We start from the raw sequence: 11,648 nt of genomic DNA on the forward strand, positions 1-11,648 counted from the left end.
TTTGCCTACAACTACAAGGAAGGGATAAATATTTCCACTATAATATAATAAAATGGATTGAACTCAAATCTATATGAACTTTATTTTTTGTCTTTTGGTCAGACAATCTAGTATGAGCTAGTTTTGTAGACTTTTTTATTTAATCGAATCCGACCCATGATTGAAATCTAACCCCCAAAGTTAATGGGATTGGATCAATGATGGCATAAAATTAGCCACACATAAAATATTATTATCGTATTTTGAAAATAACATGCATGTACCAACCAAGCATAAAATTATTTATGATTTCTATAATTTTAAATGCCTATAAGAATAAAAAAGTTATCAAGTCCATTCAATTTACATCCAATGAATTATATTTAGATGTGTCGGAAGATTTTTGTTAATTAAATTAAATATGGTTATTTCTTTTGATACAAGAGATAATGTGCAATGGAGCGAACTCTCTTTCGTAATCAACTGACTTAACTCGCTTCCGTGACAAGCTGGTCTACCACACTTATATGTCTGTTTCTGGATTTAAAAACCTAAGTCAATTGAAATTACCAACCAACAAAAAGTTGAATAAACCCTCTTCACTAATTTGTTTTCAACATGTGGAATAGTTTGGATTTACAATAGAACACAAAATTCAAATAATTCACCTCTCTTTAGTGGGATTGACCAGAAGGACACAAGAAGACAAAAGCTGTTCCCAGTTGTTGACCTAACGCACAAAAGGCCAAACACAATGTGGGCCGCACGTTACTACCAAAAAAAATCAACTCCCAAAAGAGAAAAAGGGATATGACCCAAAATTAAATTTTTTTTTAAAAAATAAAAAATAATATATATATATATATATGTGCGTGTGTGTATGTGAGCCACACGGCATTATGTTTGGTACAGTTTGTGTTTGTGTGTGTTGGGCTGCTGAGGCGTGGCACGTGCTTAGCCACCTCCTCACAATACGACAACGTATGCATACAAAAATACAAGCACTCAATAATATCGTTGTTTTATGAAAATTAATTTATATTAATGGAGTTTGGACCGTTGTATAATTTCTTTGGCCATCATTTTTCAAGGAGTATTTTAATATCGTGGAGTTTGAGGAAGGACTTGGGTGTGAATTGCTTAGACACTTACTAATTTACAAGCTCGGAAGCTTCTGTGTGTACGCTATTGAGGGAGGTTTAGCCATCGTAGACAACCTGACACAAAAACAAAGCCATGGTAGACGACCAGCCAGTTGGCAATTTTAATGTTTTCTTTTATTCATGTTTGCATTGTTGTTTCACTCACCAACAAATTTGGTTTTTCTGATGAAAATAATCGTCCTTTGACGTAGTCTTTTATGTCTTTATTATTTGGACGGGACAATGTTTTTTGTCCAATTACATTGTCCATTCAAACTAATATTTGACAAAATAATTCACTTATTTAATGGCCAAATTTTATTTTCCAATTTTTCACTAAATTATGTACAATCCTTGCATTGAATCAAAACAAATAAAGTCCTTTAATTTATTAAAAATCCTAATATCTATCAAGATCATTTGATAGGCATGACTGAGTTCGCACGTATGAATATAATTCATATGGCTCCACTCCAATTATTAGTTCAACAAAAGTGTTGAAGGAAGTGAGTAAAAAATTTATGTACCAAAAAAAAAGAGGGGCAGCAAATAAACAAAACAGTAAAACTATCAAAACTCTATTTTCTCCTCCAAATATAAAATCAGACTTGCTTTGCACACCACAAGTCTAGTGTTCGAATTCCCATGCCATCATAGATGTGCGTGTGAGAAAGTGAGAAATCTCTCTTTCTGTAGTTTAGACTATCGCTTATACTAACAAAAAGAAAAAGAAACTTGAACTCTAGTTATTGGAAGCCTGGGAGTTGGTGTTGATATGCACAGTAAAAAAAAAGGCAGATAAATGGCTGGTTTCTCAACTGATGCCTGTAATCTTACCACTTCATAGATTTGTCTTGAGGCCCCATTGCATGCTTTCTCTTAAATTAAGAATCTGTCAACACCAACCAAATGAATAAAAAAGCCCTTCCCACCTGTTATTGTTTGTTGGCTTTAAACATATGAATACAATCCAATATAATTGTATTAGATGAATTCATATGGTATATTTAGGTTCTGTTAATTATAGGGCAGTATATGATTAACGTAAACACAATGTTAAAACATTTTTCCATTTTCATATAAAATTAATATGCAAAGAATCGTAAGAAACAATAAATAAATAAAAACAGCCGCATAGTGGCTCATGATCGAATAAAATATCAATGTTCTTTTAACAGTGTACCGGTCACTTGTCTATCTTTCTGCTCTTGAATTTGTTCTCCTACACTACACCACCGATGGGTCCATAACATAACCATCCGATTAAAAAACACAAAGCAAAAGAAACCAACGGTGGAGATGCACCAAAGTGTCCCACATCAGATGTCACAAGGAATATCTAATCAATCATCTCCTAAAAGCCAACCATGAGGACCACACGTGGCATACTCGGATTGATTGGTGACCATCACGGGGGCTTTTAAGGGTCCCACCACTGAGTTCATCGTATCAACTTGATTTTAGGAATAAGGCCCAAAGAATGGGCCCACTAGAAAACGTGAGAGATATGCATTCGCCACGTGTACGTAGCCCACGATTAGGATAGAACACGCTCCAGATAATACGACAAAGCTCAAAGCCCACGTTAGAATTAAGTTTCGTTTTTCCAATTTAGTTAATGAAAAAGGGCCCTCCCAAAAGTCCCCCTCAGCCTCTGACAAAAAACATGTCGTCACGCGCCTTCCACTACCGGACAAAACAATGTCGTCTTGAATGGCAGGTTCGGTGTTTCGAGGATAAATTCGTACTTTGGGCATGGAGGTTTGGCAAAAGAGTCGGGACGGAACCCTTTGTCGCCACGTGCCTTGGCGTCGGCCGCACGCAGGAAACTCTTGTCTCTCTCTTCCCTTTATTTTGCTTTTTCCTTTTACTTTAAGAATATTTGGTTTTATTTTGTAAAATTCTAAGGTGTGTTAGCTCATGTCATGGGGTTTCTCCTTGTTGAAAAATAACGACACTCAAAAAAAAGATGTTTGAAAGTCATGGTAAAAAGTGTGTCTGTTCTGTTGGTAGTAGGTCTCCTTTTTGGTGTTCAAGGAATATTATGAAATTATGAAAAGTAAATAACCCAGTTTGACTTTTCTGATACAAATATTTAATTATTGGGCAGAATTGTGCGGAACATAGTGGAAAGTAGTTAACAATGCAATGCACACTGCACCGTCTCTCATAATTTTAATTAATTTTGTATTCAAATAGCAACAACAACTCACCATGTTTTGCTTTATTAATTCAATATGCATATTCCTTTTGTTTTTGTTGGAACTTGGAAGTAAGTATATATTCATATTCCTACTATGTCTTTCTATCTAAGCCTATTTATATAATAACTAGCCTCTCTAAATGCACGTTTATTTTAAAAAAAAATTATATTTATTTTAGAATTAAAAAAGATAATGGATAGTTGTGTTCTATAAAAATATTATCTATTATCTTATTTTTCTTTTTAATTTTAATTTTTGTATTATGAAAAAGTATGAATTTACCATATTATCATTATTTAATTAATAATTTCAATTATTAACGTTTGCATTAACCAATGACATTTTCTGATATTTTGAATATTTTACCGTTTCTCTGCCTTTTGCTTTATATATATAGATAACATATGCTATTGGCAAAATTACAAATTTCAAATAAGAAGAAAAAACATTATAAAACGAAACAAGAAAAGGAAAAAAAACAATCCATATATTTTTTGGTCAGAGAACTCTATCAAAATACCACAAGCAACTTGATGTCATGAGTAACAAGAAAATATGAAGCATATGTCTCGATGAAAATGAAAGCATTGAAAGTTAGGTAAGTTACGGGTCCATATATTTCAGCTTACTATTTACAACGATAAGTATTGTACAAGAATATGATTATGTGGTATAACTCATTCACATATTATAATATAACTAGATATTTATTAATATTATATTATAAAAGTGGAGAGTTTTAACTTTATCGTTCACTTATATTATAACACCTGAATGGGTTATACTATTTGATTATATTTCAGTACTATAGGTTTGATATTATTGAGTAAAATATATCTCTTAAATAGCAAATATTGTATAATCATTTATATCTTTATCTATTAAAATTGTTCATAGAAATTTAGTTATATATCCAATCTTAGACATAGTCTTATAAAGAAACCCTATACCATTTAAAAACTATAAACACACCTAAAAAAAACCCAAAAATTGACAGCTAGTCATTTTTTTTTTAATTTTAATAGTTGTTTTTCATTATTTGTGCGTGTTAAATACCTATATTGTCCTTGTACTGTGGATTTGAGAGAGGAAAATCATATCTGCCCAGATCTGCCATAAAACCAAATATGCTTAAATCTGCCAAAAAACCAAATCATATTTATTTTTTACTTTCTTGCTGGTGTTTTATCTGGTGTTGGATTACAAGAGGAGCTTCCATTGAAGCTCAATCTCAGGTCCAACTATATTCTTCATCTTTAATATACAATTTTCAATATTTCACCTTCGATTTCTTGTTCTAAAATCATGCTTATATTGATTTATTGTTCAAGACCTTGAACAAACCTTGATCAGATGCTCTTAGCTCTACTCCACATCTTCAAGCTCTACTGCTCTTTTGCCACATCGTCGTTGTCATTGTTGTCATTATCGTCATCGTCGTCGTTGTCGTCGTTTGGTTTGGACTTGAGATTTTTAATCTTTTGTTTCAATTATGTGTTTCACTTCGAATTTTAGTTGATTTTCGAAATGTATTTTAAGCTTTGATGATTGATTTTTCTTTTGTTACTATTTCAGTTATGAATCTCATTTTTGTTTAACAATGTACTTCTATGACAGAGCATTAACAATGTACTTCTATGACATAATAGTATTAACAATCTGGATTCGGCTTGTTATTGAGTTGGTCCTGGTTTGTTCTTTCTTCATCTTTTCTTTGGTGGACATGTATTAGAAATAGCAACATGACAAGCATTAATCAACATGACAGTAAATGTCCCTAAACTGCATACAGGGGTGTTAGAAATTGTCACCCCTAGACTATAACATTACAGGAGTAGATATGCATTAGAAATAGAATATCATAGGAAACTAGCAGTATTATTACTCTAGATTGGAATATTAAAAGAGTATACATGCATTAGAAATAGGATGTCATATGAAACTAGTATTGTTATTAGCCTAAACTGAAACATTACAACCATTAATCAACATGACAGTAAACTAGCAGTATTATTATCCTAAATTGAAACATTACAGCAATTAATCAACATGATAGTAAATTAGCAATGTTACTACCATAGATGGAACATTATAGGGGTATACATGCATTATAAATAGGATATCATAGGAAACTAGCAGTGTTATTATCATAGACTGAAACATTATAGGGGTAAACATGCATTAGAAATAGGATGTCATAGGAAACTAGTAGTGTTATTACCTTAGACTGGAAACATTACATCAATTAATCAATTGTTCGCGCTATTTGAACATATAAGAGTTTAGGCTAACTTACAAGTATGCTGATGGTTGAGGACCAGAGTGACCTTCTTCTGTGATGTCCAAGGTTCGATTATGTGGTACTCCGAACAATCTATTTATAGAGAGCATTTGGGATGCTCTTAGCACTTAGTTTCGATGTGGGACTCGTGGGAGTGTCTTCGGAGGTCGACACGTGATTACAGGCTCGTAGGAATTCTGAGGCAATTTGTCAGAATCGGATTGATGTGATGGTTGGTCTCTCGGTAGACAATACCGAAGGTTAAATGCTTCGTTATCGACACGTGGTACACAACATTAATAACATTATAATCCTTAATTAACGTGACACGTTAATGAAGCTACGGTTTTCAAGACGTTTTGTTTGGGTTTTTTTTAATAAAGTTGGGCTGAGCTTGTTTTGGGTGCTATTTAAGTTTTTTGTGTTGGACTTCTTTTTTAAGTTGATCAATGGTAGTCATGTAATTTATAAGAACTTAAACACTAATTTCTTACGTTGTAAATGAATTTTGAGTGTGTTTCTAAAGTGCATTCCATATGAGATTTTTTTATAATTTTAATTTTAATTTTGAGTATATTAGTGAAGCTTCCAATTGTTTATGTATATTTAATAATTAAAATTACTTAAAATAACAATGGGATAGTTGGACTTTCATTCTAGTTTTTTATTTATAAAATATAGAGAATAATGGAAAAAGTAGAAATACAATGTAAAGCCAAAACAGGGCTGTCAGTAGCCATTCCAACCTTTTTAGCCCATTCGCGGGAGAGAAACAGAGCACAACAACACAACACACAAAACACTCTCCCTCTCCCTTCCTTCCTTTCATCCCTCAAAACAGAAGCACAAAGAAACCGAGTGAGAAAGAGCAGCAGACCAATTGGCAATGGTGCAAATATAAAATGAAAAAAATACAATTGAAAATTTTAAAATAGTAGGTCCCAGCTCAACAGTTTAATTCGGCCGCCTGCTTTGTCGTCTCTCGTCTCCGTCTTCACCACCGTCGTTCCTTTGCGTTTGACTCTCAATCTCTCTCTTTCTCTCTCTGCCTTTCTCTTTCTCTATTTTTTTTTTGGTGTTTGTACGCTTTATCTGTCTCTCAGAGTGATATCTTTGATCTATCTCTGTGCTTGGTCTGAGCTGTCTCTGCTCTCTTATTTCAGAAAGAGAAGTGTCTCTTCCTTGTTCAGTTAACCCAAAACGAGGAATCAATCCGATAAAACTCAAAAGAGGAGGTACAAAGAACAAACCCAAACCCATCAGCACAGAGGGAGAGCCACACAGAACAACCAAACCCATCACATCCTTTGCTTTCTCTCTCAGGTCTCAGCCAAACTCATCACATCCTTTGCCAAACTCATCCATTTTTCCCATTTTTCTATTATGTCCATTAAAGGGGGTGTTTTGCTCAGGATCATTGTTGGGTTTTAAGCGTCTCTCTTTCTGGGTTGTGAATCTTTTGCTGTGTTGAGAGAGCGTCAGAAAAAGAGATATTCATGGCTGGCAGTAATGAAGTCAACGTGAATGAATCCAAGGTACACTCTGTTCCTTGCCTTGATCAATCTTAGTCCCTCAAAGCCCTCCCTCTCTCTTCTTGTTTTTCTCTTCAATTTTACTTTTATCGTGTTGCCATTTTGGGCCTGCCTATTTTTGGTTCTAGCAAGTTGGAGATTGTTGAACTTGAGAGTCTCATTTGGGGCCAAACTCAAGTTTGATTCCCTTTTCTCTTTTTGTTTGGTTTGAAGGTTTGAATTGTTCTCAAGGGCATTTATATTAATCACTTATTTTTCATACAGAAAAATTATCTTTTGTGCTCAAGATTCGTGGGTTGGTTGGATTTTCTTAGTTCTTTCTATTTCTTCTGTGTTGGGTCCAATTTCTTGTTCTGGAAAGTTACAAGTTTGATAAGTTCTAGTTTCATTTGGTGCAAATGTTTGCAAATTTTCACTAAGATTTGAAGGTATTTGAGGTGAATTAGGCATATCCTCGTTTGTTTTCCCCTTTTGAACCGATTTTGCCTTCCTCGTTCAATAATTTCCTGCTGGCTTTGGGGCTTTCGTTGTTTATTTACACTTGTAATTTCTTTTCTGTATCCAGGTGTTTTTCTCTATGCATATAACCAGTCTGGTTGTTTATACTTTGAAGGCTTGAAATATTGTAGATAGATTCAAGTTCTAACCCTTGTCATTTCTTTTCCTTTTTCAGAGGGTCGTTCCGCTTAATACATGGGTACTCATCTCCAATTTCAAGCTAGCTTACAATCTCCTGCGCCGGGCTGATGGAACATTCAACCGTGAGTTGGCAGAGTTTCTTGACCGCAAAGTCCCTGCCAATACAATTCCAGTTGATGGGGTTTTCTCATTTGATCACGTTGATAGAGGTACCGGGCTCCTTAACCGGGTTTACCTACAGGCCCCTGAAAATGAGGCTCAATGGGGGATTGTGGATCTTGAGAAACCCTTGAGCACCACCAAGATTGTCCCAGTCATAATTTTCTTCCATGGTGGTAGCTTCACTCATTCCTCAGCCAACAGTGCCATCTATGATACATTCTGTCGCCGTCTTGTTAACACATGCAAGGCTGTTGTAGTGTCAGTAAATTATCGTCGATCGCCCGAACATCGATATCCTTGTGCGTATGATGATGGCTGGGCAACTCTCAAGTGGGTTAAATCAAGAACATGGCTTCAGAGTGGGAAGGACTCAAAGGTTCATGTTTACCTGGCTGGAGACAGTTCAGGTGGCAACATTGCTCACCATGTTGCAGTAAAAGCAGCTGAAGCAGAAGTTGAGGTATTGGGAAACATCCTTCTTCACCCCATGTTTGGTGGGCAAAAGAGAACAGAATCAGAAAAGAGATTGGATGGGAAGTATTTCGTAACAATTCAAGACCGCGATTGGTACTGGCGAGCTTTTCTTCCTGAAGGAGAAGACAGAGACCACCCAGCATGTAATATATTTGGCCCTAGAGATAAAAGCCTTGAAGGGCTCAAATTCCCCAAAAGTCTTGTTGTTGTGGCTGGTTTTGATCTTGTCCAAGATTGGCAATTGGCGTATGTGGAAGGGCTGAAGAATTCAGGTCAGGATGTGAAGCTCCTTTATCTAAAGCAGGCCACAATCGGTTTCTACTTCCTGCCAAACAATGAGCATTTCTATTGTCTCATGGAGGAGATAAGCAACTTCGTCAATCCTGACTGTTAATAAACTCTACTTAACTTTACCTACAAACAGCCATACATAGCAAAAGCTTGACATTTTACTGGGGTTCCTTCCGCCTCCTTTTGCACTGTCCTCGTGTGTAGTAGTTGTAAGATTCTCTAGTATTACTTGCTACTTACTTACTGTGTTTACCATTTGTTGTGGTAATTTTAGAGTTGTGCTACCGTCGTCCCTCGGAACTGTTCGATATCATTCTTGCTCTGGGGATACTTGTCTTGTTCTATGTCTCTTCAAGATGCTTGAGAAGGCCGGCGGCCATTTTCGGCAGCTTGGAAAGAAGGATCAGAACTGAAATTGTGGGATTCGGCATAACCACCCAACAGATGTAAAAGCTTTTACCCTGGCTCACTTCTGACCATGATTGATGAAGGGAAGCGTTGGGGTAAAATGCTTGGTGGTTGATCAACATGTTATTTAGTAAATGGATTTTATTGTAAGCACTAATTTTTCAGAACTTGAACTGTGGAAGGAACATATGCTCCTTGTTATGAACATAAATCAAATGTTTACTACTTTGTGTTACTTACTGTTGTACTACTAGCCTCCCTTAAATCAAATATAAAAGATTTCGTTGGCGTTTCAGTCTTCTTCATCAGTCCCCTACCTTTTGTTTCATTTCATTGCTTCTTTTAACTTCAATCACGCCTTCTCCCAGGGAAGAGCCTTGGCCCTGTTTTGCCTTTTGCGTCTTTATCCTTGACATCAGTGCATGCCTTTCTGCATGTTCTGCTAGGCTTTTGCTTGCTTTGAAATTTTGATCCCCTTATGTTGTTGTAAATAATTGGTACAAGACCTCTCGTGGGATGGCATTGGCGTACCATCCATCCCAGTCATCCAAAAACACCAAAACCCCAATCTATTATTAATATTATTCACCAGAAAAGACATGAAAATTGAGCAAGAAAAGTGATTGGACACATAGACTTGCCCATCTTTCTACATCTGTTTGTTTGGTTAATCATCGTTATTCTATCGAGATTCTAGATAGTAGAAACTAGAAAGAAGACTAAAATTGGAATGGGTTTATCTTATTCTGGGGATGGATTTGGGATAATGGCAAATGCAAAGAACTGGGTTTGTTTTATGATAGTGGGGGGGAGGCTCATCTGGTTGGTAGTGGTTGGGAATTTTGGATGTATTCCAAAGGGACCGCATTTGAAAACTCAACGGAGCCAAAAAAACAACACACAAAATTTAATAACATTTTTGGGATTTGCTAATGGGCACTAAGTGGTAAAAAAAACACAGCTATGCTTGGACAAGGACATGGAACCTTGTCTTTATTTGACTTTTCTTTCTTCTATTCAATGCATTGCTTGCTTAGAATGTATTATGCTTAGGTTGCTTTCTTCTCATTCACGTTGGTGTTTTATTCTAAACCCAAACTCAAACCCAACCCAACCCAACCCAACTTTTAAATTTTGAGTTTAATATTGTTAATTGTTAAAACGAGAGCTTATGTTGCTCGGATTGTCATGGCTTTTCCCACGTCGTGTCGTATTATGGCTTGTCTCTTGCAAATTAGCTGTTTATGTTTTGAAGTTATTCCCCGTAATACGACACAATAAGTCCTTGTCAACAAAATGGCCTTTTTCTTTAATGTCGATGCGCGAGTGCGGACAAAAACCCTTAATTCGTTTGCTCACCTCATTCACCATCCTTTTACTTTTCTGCATTAAAATATAATTGTTGTGGGTCATTGGATGCGGTGCGTGTTCACATCTAATTCATGTTTTTTTTTAAGAGACACTTACGGATAGAACGGGAATATCACTGTTTTGCTATTTTCGATCAATCACTGTAGATCAATCGTGATAATTCTTTGACGTGACAGTCACAAAGTTTTTCTGCTTTCGAGAGTTCCTTTTTTTATTGCTTTCCTCCTCCTCCTTCTCTTGTTTGTTGAAATGAAAAAGGAAACGTTTTCCTAATCAATTGGCTAGGTCTTGGTCATTACTCATATCACCCATCAAGGAAGAAACACCAATCAAAAGCAACTGATCCATTTGGATCTTTCTTTTAATAAAGAAAAATAAAATAAAATAAAGGTCATTTCTAAGTTTATACGCATGTTTTATGTTTATCGTAAAGTTGTAACTTTATTTGATGTCTGATGTCGGGAGTCTTTCCAAATTTATGTGATGGAGTATGTTTTTATTCATGACATGGGATCATCCTAATTTAATTTTACTCAGGATAAATAAAGAATATAATTTTTTAGAGTGAAACCTATTGGAAATTTTAAAACATGCGATAATCCTTTATTTTATTGATGGACAGATGACGAATTAACAATGATAATAAGCAATACCATTATGAATACTTATCCTTTTACTCTTTTAAATATATATGTATATATATATATATATATATATATTTTGCAATTGGGTCCAGCCACAGCATGCTGTTTCATGCTTGTATGAAGTCATTTTATCCACCCTGAAGGTTGGATTTGGTTTCCCAATGAAAGAAAACAAAAGAAAAGGGCATTGCAAATTTGCAATTGCACCCCAATGTTGTGAACTTGTGACGCATTCTGGGTTTTTTTTGGGGAAAAAAACAAATAAATAATGAGCTCATTGATAAGAAGGATTTTTGGCTGTATCATGAACATAAATACTTTATTTCTTCTATTCTGTTTGGTTAAATAAATGGGACAGTTTCATTGGAGATATAAGAAAGAAGTAGATAGAAAAGTTGTAGAGGATTATTCTCATCAGTCTTTCTAGGGTAATGCTACCAGCACTCATTTAGATCCTTGCACTTTAAAATGAATAAATCTTATTAATTTTTTGGCACTCACATAATTAAGTGCAAATAGCA

At 35.2% G+C, this 11,648-nt stretch overlaps 1 protein-coding gene across 4 annotated transcripts; it reads left to right on the forward strand.

The window, feature by feature from the left end:
• The first annotated feature begins 6,332 nt into the window (after positions 1-6,332).
• On the forward strand, positions 6,333-9,407 carry LOC103333833 (gibberellin receptor GID1B-like). Of its 4 annotated transcripts, XM_008236735.2 has the most exons (4): positions 6,361-6,621; positions 6,770-6,929; positions 7,019-7,141; positions 7,812-9,407. In XM_008236735.2, exons 3-4 carry the CDS (start codon positions 7,103-7,105, stop codon positions 8,805-8,807), a joined length of 1,035 nt encoding a protein of 344 aa, XP_008234957.1. In that variant the 5' UTR covers positions 6,361-6,621; positions 6,770-6,929; positions 7,019-7,102; the 3' UTR covers positions 8,808-9,407. The 4 variants fall into 4 exon arrangements, with proteins under 4 accessions (XP_008234954.1, XP_008234957.1, XP_088910016.1 ...); XM_089053890.1 differs by having other exon boundaries at positions 6,361-6,929; XM_008236733.2 differs by having other exon boundaries at positions 6,770-7,141.
• The last annotated feature ends 2,241 nt before the right edge of the window (positions 9,408-11,648 follow it).

The sequence above is a fragment of the Prunus mume genome, linkage group LG6, assembly GCF_029339155.1.
Source record: "Prunus mume cultivar Tortuosa linkage group LG6, ASM2933915v1, whole genome shotgun sequence".
Taxonomy (NCBI): Eukaryota; Viridiplantae; Streptophyta; class Magnoliopsida; order Rosales; family Rosaceae; genus Prunus; species Prunus mume.

What these genes read in the sequence shown, in the direction of transcription:
- LOC103333833 (XM_008236732.2), top strand. Translation starts at nt 7,103, where the DNA reads ATGGCTGGCAGTAATGAAGTCAACGTGAATGAATCCAAG. An exon ending in TCAACGTGAATGAATCCAAG is followed by an intron (nt 7,142 to 7,811) that starts GTACACTCTGTT and finishes TTCCTTTTTCAG; the next exon opens with AGGGTCGTTCCGCTTAATAC.